General features: G+C 42.9%; 1 protein-coding gene across 1 annotated transcript in view; it reads right to left on the reverse strand.

Moving 5' to 3' along the window:
- Positions 1–17,557: 17,557 nt before the first annotated feature.
- The window catches only part of PLCXD3 (phosphatidylinositol specific phospholipase C X domain containing 3), a 40,484-nt gene continuing 33,019 nt past the window's right edge, over positions 17,558–25,022 (reverse strand). Inside the window, exon 3 of the mRNA XM_019531689.1 lies at positions 17,558–24,407. Within this exon, the coding sequence (XP_019387234.1) occupies positions 24,251–24,407 (157 nt within the window). The 3' untranslated portion in view covers positions 17,558–24,250. The remainder of the gene's footprint in view (positions 24,408–25,022) is intronic.

Raw genomic sequence — 25,022 nt, forward strand, 5'->3', positions numbered from 1 at the left:
GGCAGGGGGTCAGGCTAGATGATCTGTTCAGGTCCCTCCTGACCCTAGCTACTATGAAACTATGGCACCACAACCTCAACCAAGTGGCAGCCTGCTTTGAGGTAAAACACCTTGCCCTTGAAGCAAAGAAGCGGGTGAAGGAAGGAGGAGAGGAATCCTAGCCTACGACCTACCCTTCCCTGTGGAAAAGCCTGTAGCTTCTGCAGATGTATCTGTGGCTCAAAGATTTGACTCTAAGTCATCTCAAGACCCATCAACAAGACAAAGGTAGAGATCATCCTCAAACTGAGGAATTGCCAGAGACCATGATGACTATTACAGACAGGCATACATTCCACCTACTATATACTCTAATATACTTTGTTACTTCAAATCTCATCAGCAAGGCTGATGTAGCCTTTTCTTCATTATTTACTAACCAAGAATAATCAAACTGCTCAGATGATCAAACTACTCAGATGACAACAGTTGCTACATGGTAGAATGAGGATAAGCAGGTTGTAAGTCAAACAAAATACTACTTGGTAGCCCAAATTCTCACCCTGCTAATTCACTTGCAGTTAGAAATGTTCAGCAACAAATATTATCTAAATATCAAAACATCTACCAGTAGTTGCACCTGAAACAAGCTTATAGTAACCAAACCACTAAAAAAAAAAACATACCAAGCAGACTGAGAGTTTGGGAGAGGCTCTAAATAAGCTGCAGTTGCTGGGCACAAAGGAAAAAGAAATGCATTCAGTGCACAGTACACTGTCTGAAAAGCTGTCAAAATGTTTTTGAAGAATGGGAGTGGAGAAGGAAGAGCAGAGATTCATGTTTATGGGTAGCTGCCTTCTGTGGTATTAAACAGCGGGAAGAGAGGCATTTACATTTCACATTGTTTGGAAGCTTCTCAGTGAATACGCTGGAATTCCACAGACTAGCACGCTTCCTACTCACCACATGCAAATGCACAGCGGTTTGTTAAAGACATTTCACCTTTTGCACAGCTTTGATGACTGTCTAATCACACCTGAGTCAAATTTATTGGGACAGCACTAGATGAGATTAGAATACTGGATCCTCATATTAATATGCTACCATGTAGTGATTTGGTCTTTGAAAATGGACTGGAACCCCCTTAAAATAAATTAAACACCCCTCCTCAATATAAAATTGATAGAAGTTGCATTGTTAAATGAGCAATGTTTACTTTCTCAGGTGCTTTCTATAACTGAGAAAGTTTGGGTTCTTAAGTGACTTCAGAGAAATAATTTTAAAGTCAATAGCATCCTTTGTGGAAGTTGAAAATACAATTTACAAAAATAAATCCTTAATTATTTTTAACAGGACCCAAGCAGGTTCTGAGTTCCATTCTTCACTTGAAAAATGCAGATTTCATCATTAATATATAGAGTGGTGCACAAAATTGCCATACCCTATAGTCTGCTTAGTATTAGTATATCATTAAGCATGGCAGTAAGAGAAAGACAAGTAAAACTGAGCTATGGTTTTATCAGATTAACAGATTTTCAGGTTACTGGGACTGGAATTTGATGTTTACCCACTCCCTTGAATGCTTCAATGAGTACAGTCACTGCCCCGAACCAATGACTATGTAATGATTTATGGAATGGAACAACTTCCAGAGAGATGGACAATTCTATCCCAAAATATCTTGCAGCTCAATGCTTAAGGCATTCCCTTGAGAGACAAGGGGTTTTGGGTCTAGTTATTTCATATCAGCTGTAAAGAGTATTTAAACCTGGCTAAATGTCCTCACCATGGGAGTTTATGGCATGAACCCCCTCATTGGTTTTTATGAATAGCGCCCAAGTCCTTCTGCAACTGTTTTAGTTTTTGAAATTCCTAGAGAACCGAAAGAGAAAAAAACCCCAAAAAAACAAAAATCAAAACCAGAGCAGTTATTTGCAGTACAAAGAAGTATAATTTCTTTTCAGCCTCTCCATTGTCAGAGCTTCCCCTTGTCACATTTCAATGTATTTGATTCACACCTTCTTGGTTAACTGAAAAGGAGGTGGCAAAGGGAATGGCCGTGGTCGCTGTCGTTCTTTCATTCGGGATCAGGTTCTGTGCTGCATCCAGATGGCAGCTCTGAATCTCACTGGCCCTTTGTATCCCCAGTGTCCATTTTGTTAGCTGAGAATAGCCATATCACCGGACTGTGCTGCCTTCTGTGCCTGGGTTGCCACAGGTGGCAGAATGCAAGCTGGCTAACTGAGCTGGGAAACCTCCTTACCAGAGGAAGCCTGTACTTGAGCAGTGATATTCCTTTCTATCCTGTTTGCATCTGCAGCATAGAGGGCTGGTTTGAAGCAGAGAATCTGAACCAATAGCTGCTTCCCTTTGTATATTTTTCCAACAGGCCCACTAAAAAACAGAGCTGTGATGATGCAATTAAGTGAACTACTAGGCAGCTGCATGCAAAACAATATGCTAGGTACAAGAGTGCACAGATTCACGGAAGTTTAGTGCCTGATATCAAATCAATGAAGTGTTTAGCATGGCATCCTTTTCTTCCAGCTTTGCTCACACTGACCTTTCACAATTCATGATGTCCCCACAGGCTGGGTATGTATACATGTGTTGCTAATGAGAGGCTATACACCGGAGTATATTGCTCCTGGGTGCTGCATTTACATTTGCACCTGGGACTGCAATGCATTGAGCCAAGTTGGAGCAGCCACAGATGACAGAGAACAACTGGGGGGGGAAGGAGGGGGGTCAGCCTGCCAGCCCAGAACTGCTCCAACCTGGCTCAACATGCTATGGAGAGGCTGGCTGGGGCACATGGGTGCTCTAGTGTGGAGCTAACTGGTAGGCAGCCCCCACACTGAAGTACCCTTGTGCACCAGCCAGCCCTGTCAACATCTATATGTGTATTGCTATGGAATAAAGAACTCCAGTGCAGCATGGTACCTGTATTTACAGTATCATCCTATTTTCAGTTCTATCCCACAGTGTAGTGAATTAATATACTCTGTCATAATAACACCACACATGTAGATGGTGATGTTTTACTGTAGACCTAATTAGGCAGTTCTGCAGTAAACATCTGGAGTAGATGTGCCCTCTGGCCACGTCTGAATGAGACACTGACCATGCAGGAGCTCAGCACTACTGCACAGTAGTGTCATGTAGCAGAAAGCATGATGTGATGCTACTGTGCAGGAGTCATGGGCTACTGCACAGTCAAACCAAACCAAAATTTGGGGTGGTGAGCACGCTAGTAGGGAGGGAAAGATTGCAGCAAGATCTGGATAGGTTACAGGAGTGTGCTAACATAAACAGGATGCATTTCAATACTGACAAGTGCAGGGTGCTGCACTTAGGCAGCAGAAACCAGCAGCACACTTATAGAACGGGAATCTCCCTTCTTGAGAGCATGGAAGCAGAAAGGGATCTTGGAGTCATTACTGACTCCAAGATGAACATGGGCCAACAATGCAAGGTCACGGTTGGCAGGTCTAACTGGACCTTGTCGTGCATCCACAGGTGCATCTCAAGTAGAGACAAGGAGGTGATCCTCCCCCTCTATGCGAAGCTGGTCAGGCCACAGCTGGAGTACTGCGTCCAGTTCTGTGCGCCCCACTTCAGGAGGGATGTGGACAACATTGAGAGGCTCCAGAAGATGGCCACCTGCATGATCCGGGGACAACAGGGCAGACCCTACAATGAAAGACTGCGGGACCTAAACCTGTTCAGCCTTCACAAGAGAAGGCTGAGGGGGGACCTGGTGACTGTCTATAAACTCACTAGGGGGGACCAGAAGGGTTTGGGGGAGATACTATTTCCCCTAGCGCCCCCTGGCATAACAAGGAATAATGGACACAAATTATTGGAGAGTAGGTTTAGATTAGGCATCCACAAGAACTACTTCACAGTTAGGGCAACTAGGAGCTGGAACCAATGTCCTAGGGAAGTGGTGCTGGCTCCTACCCTGGGGATCTATAAGAAGAGGCTTGATGTCTACCTGGCTGGACTCATTTGAGTCCAGTTTTTCTCCCACCCAGGCGGGGGGGTCAGACTTGAAGATCTACAAGGCCCCTTCCGACCCGACTTCTATGATTCTATGAAAAAGCCGTTCAGCAATGCTACTGTGCGGTAACTCCAGTAACCGCGCAGTCATTTAGTAATTGTTTATACAAGCACTAAGTGACTGTGCAGACAGCATCTCATGTAGATGCAATCTCTGTCTTAACTACTTCAGCCTTGTAAGCAACAGTTATTGCCCTATTACAATTTAAATAGAGGCCTTTGTGTAATACAGGAGACCAGCTCAGGTTGAACTATTCTGCTATTCCAAGAACTCATAGTAAGACTAATATGTTTAAAGATACATATAATGAAGTGTAGATAAATGCACAGAAATGATAGCATCCGTAAAAGCTTCAGCTTGCATTGAAAACCATTTTTGAACTCAGAGCCCAGGTCTGGGGACAGCAACAGAATCCATCCCCATCCTGATTTTTTTATGGAGAAATTGAGTTCATGCCCCTCCTTCATACAATCTTTTGGATAGCATTGTTTTGTATTGCTGTTGGGCCATTTTCACTTTTCCAATTTATGGTCTCTCACAGAGTTTTCATTCTCCCTCATTACCAGAGGTCACCTAAACAACTCCTGTTATTTTCCTGCACTCTTCAATTTTTTCCTTGTTTCTACAAACAAAACCTTTTGTGACTGGTGGTTTCTTATCTTCTATAAAACGAGTTTTAGAGAAAAGTTTGGAAACCTTAAATTAAGTTTGCTATACTTCTGAAGTAGGTGACACATTTTTCTGTTATCTCATACAGGGAGAAAGCAAAGTTTAAATGAGTACATGGATGGTTTTTTTGTTGAGGGTTTTATTTATTTAGTATAGCATCCTTTGAAACTCTGCAGCTGTCTTTCTTCTGTAAGAAACTTAAGTGTAGACTGGGGTGAACAAAATACAGCCCGTGGGCCATATCTGGACCATCAGGCTATTCTATCAGGCCCCTGGAACCCCTAAAAAATTTAGAAAATAGTTATCTGCTCCTGGCTGCCTGTCAAAGACGACAGAAGCCAGGGGCAGGAGGGCCCAAGGGGAGCTAGCAAGAGGAGGCAGGAGCACAGCCCTTCCCCCTCCCTCCCTCCCCGCAGCCATTTCCCTGCTTCCTGCCCCAGCACTGCTCCAGCAACACGTGGCTCCCAGCTGCATCACTGAACCTGGGAACACGGGGCCATGCCAGTATGGGGGTGTATGTGTGAGTGTGCTCAGGCAGGGACAGTGTGTGTGTGTAGGCAGGAGTAGAGTGTGTGTGTGTGTGTTCATAGGGCAAGTCCCACACCCACACCCCCCCTTACACTGCTATACATGCAGACCCCCACATCCACCGTCCACCACACACAGCGCCCCACAAACCCCATACCCACCCACACCCCACATATTCACATACACACCCACATGCTCCCTCACCCCACACCCAGACCCCCATAACCCCCACAAACCTATATCCACCCCCCACAATATACAACCTCTATGTGCACTAGACAAACACATGTAAAGAAAGACAAAAATATTTTTTGAAATCAAATTAATTAATGTTTTAGATGTTCACTTTTTAGAATATAATTTGGTATTTTTCTGCTTCCAAAATGGCAAAACCCTTTGCTGAAAAGGAGTATTTCCAGTGGCAAGGGGAGGAACTTCTGGTGGCAAAGGTTAGGGGGCAAGACTTCCAGTCAAAGATGGTAACCAGGGGGGCAGGGCACCTATCAAGGGGCAGGGCTACCTTGTGGCCCTCAACAGCTGGCCAAAACTTGGTAAGTGGACCTCCTCCTGAAATAATTACCCACCCCTGGTGTGGACCCAAAAAGAATTGAGGCACTTGATGTGGGGATAATGTCCCCAAGTCTAAAATTGAACTTCTAAAAACATTTATGCAGTGGCTAATATCACAGGTTCTTCTCTTTCTGACCTTGAGCTCCCCCAAATGCTTAGATTGTGCCTCTGCACATGCCCAGAATCTCTCCAGTTTTGACATGGTAGAGGCAGTTTGGAGCCCAGCACCTATTGAAGACCAGCAGATTGCTACCTACTCTTTGGATCCCAGCGGCATCCCACTTTTTACCTAATATGCTAGTATCATTTTCAGATAGGTCCAAGTCCCATTTCAGTTGGAGGGGATTCAAATCCACACCTCCTACCTCCCCAGAACATGCACCAGATGGTGGTTAACAGGGTAGTATGAATGAGGGCATTCTCCCCTTGGCCTTCTGAAGATGTGATACTGTTCTGAAAAGTGCATTAACACAGAGAAAGAGAGAGAGAGAGAGAGAGAGAGAGAGAACTTAAAAGTGAGTATGATGCTAGTGTGGTGATTGAAGCATTCACTTAAGAGGGGGAAGGCCTAAATTCCAGTCCCTGCTTTCAGAACTGGTTATACACTTTACGCAATGGTGTAAACTACAAACTGCTTCTGCAGAGTGGAAGGAGGAATAAAGTACATATGCCCCACAGAGGAATGGGATTAAGTCACTTGAACTCAGCATTTTTTCTTATGAGGTTTTAGGCAGGACCTTGGTGACCATGCTGACTTTACGTGACTCCTTGAGGAGCCTGCTAGCTGTTTTGGAGCTCTCTGTCAGGCACCTATCTTTTTCTATGTACTAGGGGATATGACTATCAATACTCCAAACTCTAATCACAAAGAGTCTTGGCTCCAAAAGTCCATCTATATTACTAATGCAGATGTAGCTGCATTAGTACGCTGACTATCTGCTGAGGGGAACAGAGGAAGGGAGACTCGGGCCCATTCTGCTCCATTGGATCTCTATTTATCCCCATGGTCAGTACCTATATGCCACATGTAGTCCTCAACTCATGTATTGAGGCCAAGTTTTAATTTGCCAGGGGATGTAGATCCTAGTATTTTGTTGAGTTCTTGCTCAACCAGGAGCAGGTCCAGGCTTTGGCAAAGGAGGGTGCAGAAGCAGCCACCTGTGCTGCAGGGGTGGCTGCACCGCTGCTCCCAGTCTCTTCCCCTCCCCACCCTCATCCACTGGTGGGGGTGGACTGCACCTGGAGTCTCTGGGAACAGTTTTAAAGTCCCCAAAGCAGGTAAGAATTCCCTTCCCCCTTTATGCTCAGAGGCATGTCCCCTTCCTCCCTCCCACTGCTATAGCACCCCCTGCTGTCTGGGAGTGGACACAGATTCAAAGCCCCTCTTCCCACTCCAGCCAGGTTAGGAGGCTGTTGGGCTCAACTGGAACAGCAACAGCAGTACCAGTGGAGATGGGTGGGGAAGGGATCACCTGCCCTGCCCAATCCCACTGGGAGCAGGCAGGGAAGGGGGAACCCCCTAACCATCACCTCTGCTACTGTCACTGTTTCCAGCTGAGCCCACTCCTGGGCAGCCCAGCTGGAGTGGACAGGAGCAGCTCTGAAGTTTCCCTAGGGAAACTTCAGCAGAGATAGCAGTAGGTGGGGGAGAGGAGGGGAGGGGAGGGGAAGGGAAAGGGATGCATCTCTGAGCAATCATTCGAGGCTTCTGGGTGTGATCCAGTCTGAAAGGGGGGTGCAATGATGCTACTGTACACCTGTGGATCTGCCTTGACCTCACCTTAAAACACCTGCATGTTTGGGATGGTGGTAGTTGTCCAGTCACCCACACAGGCCTGAAGATCTCCTCACCTGGCTTCCTACCCTGGGCTGCAGTAGTGTAACTGAGGGGAGGGTGCCTGGGATGCAAAAATAGCTGCTACTCTCCCAGCCACTGCAGGGGTCACTAGTAGCTTGGCTGAGGCCACTGCCCAACATGCTGCTGCTGGCCAGGCCACAGAAGTGCTCAGTTATACCTTTGCTAGACTGCCTTTCCTTTCCTCTTACAGTCTTTATAGCCCCAGGAATTGGTAGAGCAGAAAAGAGTCTTAATGGAGTTGGTTCTCACAGCAGCATGCAGTCTATCCCCTTTTTGCCTTGCAAGGGAGCTACAAATCCCACTATCCATTGGGATAAGAATATACCTTTTCTGCACTCTTTTGCCTTCTCTTTAAATTCTAAACTTCACTGGGGTAGGAAACATTTCTTCTCATTGGTGTACATGCAGTACCTGGGACAATGGAGCCAACTGTAATACAAATAACTTCTCCATCTCACTGATTCCATCTCCTTTCACCTAAAACATGTTTTCCCCCTTTATTTCATGTTCTCAGTGGGATTATTAATTAATATAGTAACTATAAATATTAACTCTATAGACTTTGAGGTACAGTTTGGAAAACACTGCCAGTGATTCTCAGCCAGGGTGACATAGCACTCAGAAGTACCACAAGATCCTTTCAAGAATGCCATACAATATTAGCATGGGTAGGTGTGCAAATACCTACATGATTAATAAGATAACTCTAGAGATTTCAAATGAGAATCCATAGTGTACAAAACTTTCTGGCCTACTATAATCTTTCTGAGAGTCTTTGTAACAGAAAAGTTTCTCTATTATTTTTCCATAGTCAGCAAATGAGCAAAAGCAAAGAGTTGGCATTTTCTGAGAAGTCCCTTGCACTACACTATACAAACCAAACTTTTCTTGCACTATTTTGTTCACTGTTGATTCATTGAACATTAGGCCAGAAGATCCATGGCATATTTTTTGAATGCAGACATTTTTGTTGTGCTCACGAACCTCTCATGTGCTCAGTGACTTTGTTTAAGACCAGGTTTAACACTACAAAGCTTTGCCTGTGTAGCTACATCAGCTGGAAATTAGGAGTTGAAGGTGGACAACTCCAAGGCAACATAGGTATGTTAGCAAACCTTCACATGTGCATGCAGATATGCCAGAGGACAGTCACTAACAGCTTAGCTTATGTTATTTTGGGAGGTAACAGACCTATACTAATTAAAAACTCCTCTCAGTGTATGTTGTGTTTATGCTAGGGGGTCTGCAAACAACATTGCTATAATGGCAGAGGCTCTTTGGACCTATACAAGTCCTAAATCACACCTTCCAGAAAAGCATTTAATCTTTTCCTGAAAAGACCAGAAGATGGAAAATCCACTGCTTCCCTTGATAGTTTGTTCCAGCGGCTAATCATCCTCACCATTAAAAACCTGCGACTTGCATTGAATGTTTGGCTTCAGCTTCCAGGCACCGCTTCTTATTATGTCTTTCTCTGCTAGATTATAGTTCCCTTTTGTTCCTGGTATTTCTCCCTGTGTACTCACAGTGTAGTCAAGTCACCACTCAATCTTTTTAATAATAAGTTAAAGAGATGGAATTCTTTAAGTCTCTTGCTGCAAGGCATTTTCTCCAGCCTCTGAATCATTTTAGTGGCTCTTTTCTGTATTCTCCCCAACATCTTTTTTAAAGTCAAGGAAACCAGAACTAAATGAAATATGCCAATATTGGTCTTAATGGTGCCAAATGTAACAGTAAAAATCACTGCCCAGCCTTCCTCACTACTCCCGCTTGTGCATCTGGGTATCACATTAGGCCTTTCAGCTACAGCAACATGTTGGAATCTCCCCTTAAATGGTTTCCTTACTATAAGGCCTAGTTCCTCTAGGATCACTACTTTCCAGGTTTGTTGCCAAGCATAGGGCTCAGATTCAAGACAAGTAAGTGATAATTTGTATGTTACTGCTACTGATCTGTTCATTGAAAATATTTATTGAAACTACCAGGTCTTTTATCTTCTGCAGTTTAGAAAGAGGATTTTCCTTAGTTCACACATTTCTATGATGTAATAGTGTTTCACAATATCTAGATCTAATACTTTATTAATTCCAGTGAAGATGTAATTTAGATATAGGTAAGACCTCTACAATCAGTTCATCAACTGATGCACATTGGTTCAGCTCCATGGAAGGAAATGGAGCTATGCTGATCACTCTCAATCTCTGTCCAGTGACCAAGTGTAACCTTAAACACTGTCTACTCCAGTATTTTTTTCAAGACTGACCTGAAAACCTCCAAATCTTTAGCCATATTATGACTGAAGTTTTAGCAAAACTATCTTGACATTCATGGGTGGATCTAGGCATGCAAAAAGGGAGTGTGAAAAATGCCACAGGTGCGGCAGAGGTGGTGATAGCTCCCCCTCTCCCCCGTGGACAAACCACAGCATGACAGCAGCAGCCAGGACTATTTTGAGTCCCCAAAACAAGTAAGATTTCCTTCCCCCTGTGTAATCCCTCCCTTCCAGTGCAGGCATCCCTCTATCCCCATTCCCCATCCCCTTTCCTAGCAGGGTTTGCCCAGGGTTGCCTCTGGGCACAGGAGGCAGGGACCTGCCCCCATCTGCCACTGTCCCCAGCTAAGCTGAGGTAGGGAAAACCCCACAGACACTCCTGCCCCAGTCCAGCAAGAGGCTTCTGTGAGCAGCAGCTCCAGGCTTGGCTGGTGACAGTGGTAGTGGGAGGGTCTCCCTGTCCCACTCCTGCTCAATCCCCTGTGGTGTCACCAGCTGACTGGGAGCAGGTGCTGGAAGGGGGAGGGGGACCACCTGCCACCACAAGTCCCTGGCCTAGCCCAGGACCTTGTGTACCTGTTCTTTGCAGCTTGAGCCCCTAGGATGGCAGAGGACATGGTGGAGGGGGAAAGAGAAGGGACCCACTCAGTTCAGCTGTTGATCTTGGCATCCAGTACACCTGGCAGGTCCCAGCATGAGCGGACAGGAGTGGTCCTGGGACTTCTCCCACCCCAGTCAGCCAGGGACAGCAGTGGCAGAGGATGAGTGCTCTCTACCTTACCTGGTTCTCCAGGGGTCCAAAGATAGCCCCTGGGCTTCAGATACACCTTGGACTCCACAGGGGACCCAGTAGGTTTGCCAACTCTGAGTGTATTCTGAGAGGTTTCTGGAACTCCAGTGTGCCCATGACACGCAATGCAAACTTGCCCACGTGCTTGCATATATCAGTTATGGATTACGGTGCATGGACTGTATGTCAGAAAGGCAAATGCACATTATCATTACATTTTAAAAATCCACTGGACTACTGTATAAGTCAGATTCAACATTTAATATTTATTTTAATGACTATCATATCATTTAGCTCCCAGGTGATTCTCAGCAGTCTCCTGGAGATTTATATCTATTTCCTGGAGACTGGGGCAATCCTGGAGGGTAGGAAACCCTATGACCCAGGGACCAAAGACCCCAGTGAACAGGAGCCACCAGCTTGTGACCTATGCTGTGCAAGGTGGGGTGAGACAGCACTTCCCTGACTCCATCCTTGTTGACATTATATTCTTCCTTCAGCCTTAGGAAAGCCAGAGGTGGGTGCAATCTTAGGGGTTCATAGTGTAGATAGTAGGTGGATATGAGTCTGAGGAGATTGAAAACAGTATTGACTGGGTATTAGGAACAGACTGAGTGAGGTATACTGCACAAGCTCATCTGCACTATTTGAACTGGCTCCTGGGAACTGGTTAATGCAGAGGCATAATGATGAGGCTAGGAGCCCAGGGTAACTGCCACACGCAGGGGCACCAGCAACTCCAAGTTTCCATTACACTGCTGACAGCTGGTTTTTGATTCCCCCTCTAAATTGACAACAGGGTTAGCTGCCTCGATCACCTTCTAGTTATGCCCCTGAACAAAGCTAGCTCCAAAACATAATGGTATCAACATAGGGAGGTTAGAGCTGATGGTAAGGCTGCATTTCTACTCTACAAATGTTATGATTTGTACCATTTACTACTTTCACTTGTACACCCAGAACAAGGTGACTACAGGCCTGGCTAGAAAACTTTCATATGTGACCCTTCCCACTCCAGTCACTCTCCAGCATGCCACAGGCAGGAGTCTCAAAAAAAGAAGCAGGGAGGAGAAGGGCACATTCTGACTTCTGTTTTGTTTGTGTAACACTGGAGCAGTTCTACTAAAACATTCACATTTATACAAGTGTAGCCAAGCTTAGAATTTATCAGAGCCAAGGAAATTTCATCTTCTTCTAGCTAAAAGGGTTACTTTAGCCATCAGAATATTGTAGAACCCTTCTACACTTGAACTCAAGGCTAAGTTTATCTTTTTTTTGTGTCACCAGAAAAGGCCTCAACTAAGATAACCATCTTTTTTGTATTATAAAGTAGCACTTCCTCCTGCCAGTCATGAATATTGTACCTGGAGCCTGTCAACATCTAGAGCCTCTCAACATCAGAGCACAGCAGCAGGCTAGAGGTCATATTTGATGTTTGATTAATATATGTAGGTTGTTTTATTCACTTAACTTTCTAGGAGGCATGAGAATGTGATTTTAGTTTGCTATTGATAGACATAATGGAACGTGGTTTGGTCAGGACAAAGAATTTGATTAGCATAAGGAGGCCATAATGATGTAAGCATAGGGGTGTGCGAAGAGGACCATATTCAATTCAGATTCGGCCTGAATTGAGGGACAGCGATCCAATCCGCTGATTCAGATCGCCGTCCCAATTCGATTCTGATTTGCAAAATCAGTGATTTGGCCATGGACACAACTTTATATGTTTTTTCTACATACCTCGAGGTACCAGGCACAGCTCGTGAATGCTAAGATGGTGAGGCAAATGGAGCATCCCACAGGAGTGTGAGGTGGGGCCCCTGCATGCTTGGCAGCAGACCTGGAAGTGGATCGGAAGTACTTCTGGTTCATCTCTGGGTCTGCTACTGAGTACACCCCCATCTGGGACCACCCCGTGCCCTCCTGGCTCAGCGAGCAGCCGCAGTGGACCCAGAAGTGGACTGGAAGTGCTTCTGGTCCACTTCTGGGTCCACCGCTGAGCGCGCTGGGGACTGCCCCTCCCACTCTTGTGGGACACTCCATCTGCCACACCATCTCAGCATTGACAAGCCACCTGGTACCTTAAGGTACGTGGAAAAAACATATAAAGCTGTGTCTGTGTCCGAATCATCGAATCTCTCCAAATCTAAATCAGAGGCTTCCAATTCAATTGAGAGAGATTAATGGGTCTCCCGATTCAATTCAGATTCAGAGATTGGCCTGCTGAATCAGGCTGAATCTCCTCCAAATCAAATCAGTGACTAAAGCTTCACACAACCCTAATAAGCATGTGGGAAAGAGGAACTGGAATATATTTGCATAAATCAGCTGGTGTTTACTAGCTAGGACTATTCCTGCTGCTCAGCTCAAGCCCCAGAAGGATGCACAAGGAGGCATGTGATGATTCAAGCTCTCTGTGTGACTAGGCTCAGTGGCTATTAAGCAGTTTGGGTTTATGAGCCATCTGTGTTTTACTGCTCTGCCTGGATACCTGCAGGCTTTTGTGGGTCGCTCTAGTACAAGTGAGGCTTGCCTGGATGCAAGGCAAGTAGCATAATCTGCTTCCATGCCTTGACTGACTGATGCTACTTCTATGCAATCAAGCTGGCAGGGGTGGATGAAAGAAGGGGTCTGACTTAAGACAGGTCTAAAACAGGGATATTTCTCTCAGTATGAGTACTCCTGGCTTAGCCTGGACTATTTTCAGTTTGTACTTTTTCTCAAGTTAAACAGCAGACCCAGGCTCCATGGGCCTCTCCCTGGAGGTGAACTAAAAGGCCGACTTGCTCTGGGGTTCCTCTTTCTTGCTCCTTCCTCTCAGAGACCCATTCTCCCCTCCCTACTTTGCACTCTCTTAAAGGCTGGGGACAGCAATTACACACAAACCAGTTTAAATAATCGGAAATGGGTTAAAATTTGTAACACAACGGAAGTTCAGTACACATAAACTACTTTCAAAATGGTCAAAACCAGTTTAAGATAAAGCTGGATGGATGTAGTATCCAACTTAACTGAATTAGGTTAAATTGGCTTATTGAACTTCTGTCCCAGATCCCTTCCAGATTCAAGTTAACTCACAGTCTCCCAGCATCCCACAGTGCTTTGCACTTTTCCTGCAAAACCCTCCCATCACAGGGTGAGTGGGCTAGCCTTAGTCTAAACTGTCTGCTCCAACCAAGCAGGGGGGCATAATCTCGTGCCCCCCAGCTTCTGGCCTGGGCCACTGAAGGTGTGTGGCTGCATTTCCAGAATCAAAAGTGAATGTCTGTTCACTTGCTTATCAATTAAATATACTCAGCTTAAACTAACCTGCAAGGATTGAATCAATTCAGCATCAGGCTTTTCAACTGTCTGTCCACTTAGCCATGAAGATCTCCGAGACATCCAGAGTGTTTGCTCTGGACTCATGTCTTCCTCCAAATCCAGTTACCTCTTCTCTCTAGTTCTCTCACCCTCTACTCATTGGAGGGAAGAAGGGGATGGAAATAGTAGGGGCCAGAATTTCACCAAGTGCTGTAGCCGTTAGGTGAAGTCACAGCCTATGGAGTGTCTCTTTGGTTGTGGTTATTCAAATGCATGCATCTCATCTCCAGGAGAGATCTTAACCACCTCACTATAGGTTATTCTAGGTAGGGGCCCCTCCTCTTGCATTCCTGTCTTTAGTCACCCAGCTTCAAGATTCATTGGGACAGAGGACATGCGCACAAAAGGAAGGCCAACTGCATGGTCTAGTGATTAAGGCACGCAGAGGGACACAGTTGTGTTCTCAGGTCTCCTTCACAGGACGTTTTGATTCTTGATGGGGGGAGAAATGATGCTAAAGTTCATAAAAAGCCTTGGAATCCCAAGGTGAAATTAGCCCACCGAGACAGATGAAACAGTTTGAGTACCTGGAACCATAGATTGTTTAAGTGATAAACCAGTTTGACAGTTGTGGCCTATACTGTAGGTGCAGACAGAATAATTTTCTTTTCATCAGCTTAGTATTATAGTTCATTCAAAGTTGAAAAACTGACTGGGAGTTATGAAGGAGGAAAACAAGCTTTTCTGCTTTTACAATTCTAAGGAATATGGTTGTTTATAGATGTGCTCTGGGAGGGTGGGGGAAGGTGCTTTAATTAGAGTGGCTCAGGGTGGTGCTTTAACTGAAGCTTATTGAACAAGCTTTAGTTAAAGTGCTCCTGCTGCCATTTTTCAGCACAAGGATGCTGGTACACATGACACTGCTAATTACCACATTCCAGCAGACTTGATTAGTTGGAGCAGCCTCATTGCACATGTGCAGATGCCTAATAATAATAATAATAATAAAGCAGCCTAGTAGATTTCAGCTTCTTATGTTGTTTTAAAAGTCTCAAAATTTATGGTGACCAGGAAAAAAAAAAAAAAAAAAGTTCAGTTCTTAGGTAGATATGGGACTTCCTTTTTTCCCCTCACATACACACACAGAATATATAAAAAAAAATAATTCTTCACTATTTGATGCCATTAACATATTTACGTAGTTAATAATTAGCTGTAGAATGCTTTTTAAAATTAATTAAGAATCAAGGAATGTAATAAGGTGTAAAATAATTCAGAATCTGCATAAATAGTATTAAAAGTGTTGTGCTTAAATGCATATGTAGTATGTCCTCCTGTTTAGCAGACTCAGGTATCAAATTTAGCATAAAGGCCATAATTACTTGCAAGTGTGAATGATTAAGATTCAGTGAGAGTCAACCTTTCTTCAGGAAAATAGTTAAAAGTAGAACAGTAACACAAGCTTAAAATAACTGTTATCCAAATCAATATTTTTTTTTACTTACCAATTTTAAATCAGGATGAAAAGAACCCCACTCATTTAAAAAATCACTATATCCTCCTGAACATTTTTTTCCCTGAAAAATTGTTTACAAGGGAAACATGAAAACTCAAAGGCCAGTGGCTATAGTTACAGTAAGAACAGGGAATTAGGTTAGAAAACTTGGGGGTTTATTTATACATCTCTGGTTTATGCAGTGTCTATGACCACAATCAGCTTATTTCAAGAACAGCCATTTCAAATTGGTTTCTGATCAAGAGGCTGCATTTTAAGTTGAGCACTCTCACTCAGTTGAAGAAAACATAAGTTCTATTTTTACTTTTTCCTTCAGTTTTGGGCTGGTAACACCTGGAATTTCAACGATGGATTCAATATCAGATGCACACAATATAGCCATTTATCTAGGAGTTGAACTCTCTTTTACTGTCAGACTAGCATGCTGTCCTTAGGCTGACACCTCCTACACATTTTTAGAAGACTACAGTGGCTGTTGCTGCAGCAGAACAAAGCTCAGATATTGTTTTTTCTATCCAGATCATGTAGAAAATAACCACTGCCTTTGTACCACAAAAAGTAAACCAGCAGCTTGTCTTCGGCCTTCCCCCATGCAACAAGAACATTAGCTACCTAGGGAATACAAAACCCTGTAGTTGGAATTTCTCACCTGGCCTTTAGGAAGCTCAGGTACACAGGGATCATGTTTTCTCTCAGCCTAGCTATTTTTACCCTTCTGATGATACACTCCCTGCATCTCTTATTTTTCTCACTGCAATTTCTGGAGAGAGGAGAAACACCTGCTCAGATTTTTAACCCTACTGTGGCAGGGCACTGTTTGTGCCTTGCCACTTTAAAGGCCAGAAGCCAGCCGCTGGCAGGTGCCTGATTAGGGCAGCCATTTTAGATTCAGGGCTGCCCATATAAATAGGGCATTTTGCTGTTGGGAGGCTAGGCAACAATATTGCCTGGCTGCAGGTATCATCTGGAGATAAGGGAGGAGCTGTAGGGGATGGAGGGGAGGTTCTTGGTCCTGGGCATGACCTAAAAGTGCACCCTGCTGGGAGTGGGTGGCCTGGTGGGTTCTCAGTGGCACAGGAGCCCCCAGGAAATGCCAGGCCAGTTACCATCCCGGTGAAAGGCAGGCTGGGGCACCTTAACCCCTAGCCCCCACAACCAGGTGGGTTACCACCTTTGTAAAGTCTGGAAAGTGGGCTCCCAGAGAGAGAGAGGGGGAATAGACTTACAGCTGTCTGGACATCCCCTGACTGGTCAATGCTGGGGCCAGGATGGGAAGGGCCAGGGGCCCACCATGAGGATGCCCAGAACTGAGGGCTGGGGGTTCTGACTGTTCTGGAGGTGGGCCAGGGCTAGTAGCCAAAGGTCCTGGGGGGAGCACAGCTGTAAGGGGGAAGCAGTTTAGGGAACTATGCTGCCTATGATGAAGGCAGAATAGGTTGCCTGAGGAGAAGAATTCAGGAGGGGCTCAACCAGTAGGATTCTGGGGCCCAGAGTGGGGCCTGTGATATTGATAGCATCTGGATGCCATTTGCAAGGCTGTAGTATAGGGGATGAACAGAGCTGCAGATGGTGCCCCCTGGCATTGGGGCAGGAAATGAGCAGCTTCCCACTTTATTTACATCAATTAATTAATTACTAACAAGGCATGGCGGGTGAGGAAAACAGGCAGTTAGCCCAGAAACAGGTGGGCAGGCCACAAGGAAATCTGCCCTGAGAAGGTCCCCCTTTTACACCTACCTTACACCTCTTCATGATGACCTTCTAGGTCCTTGGAGAACACATCAATGTTACTTGAAAGCTTTTGAGCTCTCTTTAGTTAATGAGCAATTACAGAAGCATTCCTTGCACATGCACAGGGCAGCTGGAGCCTCCCAGACCATTTCACAGAGCCTCAAGCCCTGTGAAATGGCCTGGGAGGCTCTGGTCACTTGTTTCTAAAAGGTCTTTTATACAGCTAGACAATGAACTTGTGAACTGATGGTCACAATGAGGCCACAACATTGGAGTACAGGTGCCTGGCCTTTATTAGACATTTCACTGAATACAAAGAAACTTGGTTTTATGTTTTTATACATTAAATACACATTCTTGTCATAAAAATTCACATTTGCTATACAGAACTGTAGGCATTGATTTTACACAACATTTATTAAAATACTGTTGATTACATCCTAAAGAGAAGGTGCAGCCCTGTGAACCTTTGGTGCATAATACACAGGGGCTAATTGTCCCCAGTGTTTACATAATCAGACTTCCCACAAAAATAGAGCAACAGCATTTCAATGCATTAGGAATTGCTTGGAACAATAAGGCTTTTATACAGAAAACCTGAATAGTTTTGGACAAGGGGAAGCACAGAAATGTTGTCCTTTTAACCCTACATGCTTCTATAACTATTCATGACTGCAGCATCTGCCCTGAAAAATCCAGCTATTTCTCTTTCTTACATTATATCTTTAAACACATATATTTTATTCCACGTGATTATAATTACACTTAAAGGCAGTGGATTCTGCTTCAAGGATCCCAGCTTTACAGGTGATCTAACACTCATCAAAATAGATGTGTGAAGTTGCATGTTTCAGAATCCAATTGACTGTGATAGGATTCAGCATGAGTGAAAAGGTTCATCCTTATTGCTCCAACATCAGGATTGAGGCTAAGTGCTCTAGTTTATATCCATACTAGTACATGAAGGTTTCCACTGCATGCTTACTAGTTAGTTGTTCATTCTAGCTTTCAATTTAGAGTTACAAATTTCAGGGCTAATTCTCTTCCGCTAAACAAGAACTGATCAAGCATGTGCATGCAGCTGGAGACTGGGGATGGGCGGGGGCTATATAAACCCGCCTCAGCCTTCTCTCAGCCATGCATACATGTTTTCTCTACATGGAAGCTGCTGACCAAGCTGAAGCTCTACAATGTAATGAACAACCTTCTTTTGGTTAGTATAAATGCACCTTTGCTCATAGCAGCTTGTGATGTTGCAAGGGTGCCTGAAGGATAAGGTGAAGAGAGTTGATGTGTTCTGAAAGGAGGTGAGGAAAGATTGAATGTTTAGGCTGGAGAGAAGGTGAGGGGAAGAGAAAGCATAATTAGACAAACAGTACTCTTTCTGGGGTAGATCTCCACCAGTTTTCACCTCAATGTTTCAACTACATTACAAGGACCACTCTTATCCACTGCTCAAGGGGGTCTCTCTGAACATACCTCTACTGAATATGAGGCAGCTCTACACACAGTTGGCTGGATGGGCAGATTTGGAATTAAATCCTCTCTGTAACATGTATTAAGGTTCTGAGGGTCCAGTCATCTTTGTCAGCCAGCAGAGGTTTCTCAGGCAGGACTGGGAGATGGTAGGGAGGAGCCATGCTTGACTGTTGAGAAGGCAGAGGTGGCTGATTTGCCATATTTCTGGATAATACAAATATACTAATGCTTCTCTTCTTTCCTAGAGCACCTACCCTTATACCTCTGTGATCTGGTGGGAGTTACACTGTCCTTTTTAACGGAGCTGTTATTGGTTCCAAGAGCAAATTTCTAGCAATAGGAAGGACTGATCAGGACACTTCCCTGGCTTTAGCCATGTCCACATCTACTTTTAGAATGAATCTAGATCTGGGAGCAGGAAAGAGTTGCCCTTACTGTGGACTCTCAATGGTATTCCCACCAGAGGACATCATTAGTGTTGTACAGATATTTCTCCACTGCTGACATATTCTGACATTTCTTCCATTAGTATCAGAGTTACACTTCAATATGGAGAAAATTACGTACCCTCTGTTACACGTACATAATTCCCACTGATGTAATGAGGAGCTATGAGCCTATATCACAGAGAGTGATCTGGTCCATATCAGAAATGCAACAAGATCTTGAATATGGTGTCCAGTTAACTTATTTGAACACTCAAGGATGTTACTCCTTATCAAACAATGTTTTTTTGAGCTGCAAGTAAAGTCGAGCTTAGTTACAACTAAGTAAAACAGCCCAGCCCTTGGTACAGTATTGATCAACTGTATGACTTTTGAAATCTGAATTCATAACTATAGACTTAACAAAATTATGTAGATGCATTAAGGCAGGTAACATGACTGCCATTTTCCTTTAGGATAAGTTATTTCTCATATCGTACACAATCCACACTCACGCACACATATACACGCACGCGCACACACACACACCTACAAAACAGCAGCACAGTTAAAAAAAAAAGTCACTGAACTCCAACAAACTTGTAATCAGTACATTTTACATACTATACAGCATATTTTATCCTTGTCATCAGGTAAACATGTACAATTCAGAACAATGTTGACTGTATGTAACACAGAAGCTACCACTGAGATATGGCAAACACATCATATACACTATTAGCTTTTGCTTCACCGAAAAAGAGTTTAGCAGTTTAAAATGGTGTTAGTTGAACTCTTGAAATTCCCCTACAGCCTACTGAGTTGGTAACACTTATCACTCCATGTACAGTAAGCAGAATAAACAATGGAGCTATATTCTCAGCAGATTTCTCTTTTTGATAGTTCCCAGTTAGCTTTCAGAATTTTTTTACCTCCTTCACAATATACCATATACTATACACAGTGGCTAATTTCTGTGCTCACCTACACCAATGTTATACCGTGGTAACTCCTATTAAGTCCATAGAATGGTTCTGGATTTATACCAGTGTCAGCTAAAGCAGAATTTGAGTCCAACATACAGGATGTACACACAGATAAAGACATGTATATTCTTTTACAGAAACAAATACCATGAGGGTCTAGAATGGCAGAATATATGTGCAAACTACATTTATAAAACGACTGGGGCAAATTCTGCTCTCAGTTCTATTAACTGTAATCTCATTGATTTCAACACTAGCAATACTTCAGGTGGCATTCATCACTGAAAAATGAGCAGAAGTTGGCCTATTTAGTCTGATACTGATCTCATATATACTGGCATAAGTCTTGAATAAATCAACTGAAACCAGTGTGTTATACAACCAGTGTTGTATGATCATAGCTAGCCAGATCAGAATCAGAGATTGCCAGCCAGATTCTCAATTGGTCTAAATCAGCTCCACCAAAGTAGATGTAGTAATACCAGTTTACAGCAGCTGAGTATATGCCCCATTTTCTTTAAGCTCTTTCATTTATGTTGTGCTCTGCAGTAGTAAGTAATTTTTCAGGCCTGCGTGAAAGAAAACATTCAGTAATCTCAAGAAAAATGTCCAACCCCCCCTTAACAGATGCATTGAGGGGTTACATGCATATAAGAGGGGAACAATGGGATTAATTAACAAATTAATTAATTAACAGTACGAACTCTGAAATTACATGTAATAGATGGAGAAATGATGATGACCAGTAGTTTAGCTAGATTCTTTCCTCTTAGGAGTACATTATAGTAATTTTATTTTCCATGTAGGATTCCTTGTGATACATATGCAGAAAAAAACTAAATGGAGCATGTCTAGCAACTGAACCAATGTGCGCCCAATTCAGCAGTACTTCTTCAGGTAAATTTCCTGCTTCTGTTGAAGTCAGTGAATATATGATTGATAAATTGGGCTCTAAGATCGTCCATCTGTATGTCATGGTCTTTTCTGATATATTTTTGGCAAGTATTCCACAAAGACCTCTAAGGAAAGTCAGCTTGTGCCTGGACAGTATGCTTACATTTTTTGCCCATCACAGTTTATAACATCAACAAATGGGATATATTTTTCAAATTCCTTTCCTTTTCTATTCTTTAAAAAAAAATTAAGGCAAGTTTGTTTACCCACAGTCCCTGCCCTGCTATGCTTTTGCACTACAAATAAGATAAAACTGAATGAATGTATAATTTGTCTGACAGATTTCTGAGCATTTTACCAAGAGTAATAAAAAGATTTTCCTTGTTCATGGAGAAACATCATGATTTATCCTTATCTGCAGAGGACTTTTTTGCTTCACTTTTTTTTTCCAGCACCCAAATGACAATATTGATGCTAAGCAAACATTTTAACAATGCCAATAAGCTCAAGATACAACACAGTTATAATATATATACTTTTTTTCTTAAATACATTAAAACATCTCTTTTCAGAACATATTTATATATTTGAAACCCTTTTTGTGGCATTGTATGTGTGCTTGTCTCAGGGTTCCAAGAGGAAATCAATATTGTGGCTCTCAAATACATATATTTAGAAACCTGATTACAAATTAAAAAGCAAATTAGATTTATGTTTTGCCATACCCTAAATATTAGCAAAGCTCAAAATATGTATATGTAATATTCACATTTAGTTAAAATGTTTGACCACAAATAACTGAAAAATGAAAAAATGACAGTAGAAATGAAAAAAGGCTCATAAACCAGCTTCCTAACTCATATCTCCAAGAAGTAAACAAAGAATTTGTAGGTTGACACCACCGGGGACACCCTGTTTTATAGAAAAAGGCACTGCCTCAAAAATTGTGCAAAATGTGGCAGTTTTAATATGCACTGGGCACTGCAAAACCGATTGCTATGTTTAATTGATTATTTCATACTTGTTCAATTTTCATTTGAAAGTGTCTGTAAATGGAAAACAAAACTGAGCCCAACACCCTACAGAATGTTGTCTGGTTTGGGTGAAAACTATAACACCCTCTCTGTCTTCTGTTGGAAGAAAGAGCATTTGTGAACTTCAGCAAACTTTTTAGTCAGTTTTAGTAAAGTTTGGGGTTCATAAACAAATTAAACTGACCCAGTTTTGGTGTTTGACTGTTATTGTTTCAAATAGCCCTAATCACTACACAGAGACCACTAATGAAAGAGATGATGTATATCTACCTTCTTTCATTTGTTGCTCTGATACCTAAAACCTGGATATAGTTATGAATGTGTGGATATTTTACCCTGTACATGCATGTAATATTTTTGGCTTCACTGCATATATACATGCACACACCCCTTCCAGCACATCTCCCAGTACTAAATATCAACATGTATATATTTTATTCTAGTATTTTGTTAATGAAAAATACATCTGTCTAGTGACATTATTTTCTTCTTTTACAGTCATGTTCCTCATATTTTAGATGGAGGTTAGCAAAGAGCAGAATAACGCCATGCTTACTCCTTACTCAATCATGTTTCATTGATTCACAGAAGTTTAGGGCTGGAAGGGACCTTGTGAGATCATTGTGTCCAGCCCCCCTGCTCTGGGCAGGAAAGACTGCTGGGGTCAGATAACCCATATCAAATGAAGTTTGACTGAGTAAAGAAGCCACTTAGTTTTATCTTATGAAGCCTAACCCATCAAGAGCAGTCTTCTTGTACTGCTGTGTAGTTTGTTATCTGTAGACATGGTATGTTTTGCATTAACAAATGACATGCATGCATATCACTACATATACTACATACAACCAACTGTATTCCAGTTCTGAGTTGTTGAAACCCTACAATGACACTGCTCTTATTTTGCTATGCTTCACCAACATTTTCATGTATTAGAGTTGTTTATGTTTCTTAAACAATAGAATGACTAGTGCCATGTAAGGCAGTCCATACGTCTTCTCATGATTTACTGTGAGCCACACAGAAAGGGCTAAGAAGTTAGCTGCTACTCATTGAACTCTTGCACTCTTTAATACAACATTTTTTTCATTCCTGAATTGGCACCATTGTTTAAATCAGCAGATAACTATTCTGTGTTTATAGCTGCCTGAAAGAGAATGTATACTGCACCTTCATATTAAAAAAATCAGTTTTTAATTTGTAGATGTATTCCCACAGAAAGCACATTCCTATATATACAACCAAATCCTGCTCACTTTAAGCATATGAAAACTAATGATTTAAAAATTGATCCAATGTTCACTATGGGAAAATGGCCTGTTGACTTCAATATACCTTTTATCAGACCTCTAATCGGTCCACACATGGAAAGGATTTTTAGAAGTGGTCAATATTAACCTAATCCTGCTCCCCCTGAAGCCCATTACAAGCTTCCACTGACTTGTATGAGAGCAGAATTAGGTCAATACTGTATATCTTTAACTTCAACAGGAGCAGAGGCACTTCTGAAAATCCCCTACTGTGTATGAAAGGTGACCAAGATTTAGCTGATACTCTGCAGAGACTACCTCATGTGGCTATGTTTACTGTTGACCATATAATGTTGAAGGCATGACTTCATATTTACTTTGTTTCACAAAGGCCAGTAAACCTGATGTCCACTAATAAATGCAATCAGCTATGTTGTCTCATGGATGAGGTACATGGACTAAAAACATCAAGGTCATATACTGCCCTGTCAGCAGCACAAATGTTTATGTTGTGGAATTCCCTTTGTAGACAGAGAACAATATATAGCTGTTCATTCTGTATATAGCAAATTTCTTGGCACTGTTAATAAAGTCAAATGTAAGATATTTGTAAGAATGTAAGTCAAATGTAAGAAATTATATTTGGTATTTCATGGAAAAGATGTTAGTGATTTATTTTGTTTAAATTGGTCAATAGATCCTGTTTTGCTTGTCAAATGAAAATGCATGGGTTTATTAACATAGAAAATGATTAATCAATGAAAACATTACCCTTTTGCCCACCCACAAAAAGCCCTAAACACTTCAGCGATTCAGTGTTATAGGAAGATCAGAACATTACAAGATATTTTTCTAATACATTTTAAAATCTATTTAATGCACAGCAAACATATTACAGTACTATCAAGTAGTGTCAACTTCCCCTTCATCCAGCGCATAGTTGAGTTTTATGACAGTGCTGATGAAGTCGCCAAGTTCTACAAAATCTGCAGTGATAATATTGATGCCACTTTCTCCTGGTTTCTGGGTCCGGACCCATTGCATCATTGCAGGAAGAGCTCTGAGGAAGAAAAAGTGAAAAAGAGTTATTCATAAAGGAGTAAGACATGTACAGTGGGCAGGGTTTTCAAAAGTGTTAAGCATTCCTTTTGCTTTCCTCCTAATCTTAGGAAGGAAGTGTCACAGGGCACTAAGGTGCCTGCTCCTTTAAGGTCTGAAACTGCCTAGGGGGAGAGCCTAGCAGTCACTCAGGAATCCCTCAGCTGCAAGTTACCATGGAAGCAGGAATGAGGGAATTAGCCGGTACCTGCAGGTGGTCAGGTGACCAGAAGAGGCAGGGCCTGGGGCATCTATAAACCCCAGGGCTAGGACCAGAGAAGGAGTTCTTTATGAGCAGCCAAGGGGAAAGGAGTTCTCCTAGAGGAAGCTAAGTGAAGAGGCTTGATGGCCCATCTCCTGCTTCTGGTAAGATTAAGAGACTTCAGGAGCTCACCAGACCCTAGCTTACAAGGCATGTTGTACTGGGGGAAGGGAGACTTATTTAAAGGGACAGAGCACACCTTGAGCTGCTGGCATTATGTTATAACCCAGGGGCTCATATTTTGATTTCTGTTTGTAAACAGGAGGATTGGGCTGAGGCTATTGTCGAAGAAGGCAGCCTCATTGGGGGCCCACT

Source organism: Crocodylus porosus, unplaced genomic scaffold (assembly GCF_001723895.1).
Source record: "Crocodylus porosus isolate Cpor-Errol unplaced genomic scaffold, CroPor_comp1, whole genome shotgun sequence".
NCBI classification, from domain to species: domain Eukaryota; kingdom Metazoa; phylum Chordata; order Crocodylia; family Crocodylidae; genus Crocodylus; species Crocodylus porosus.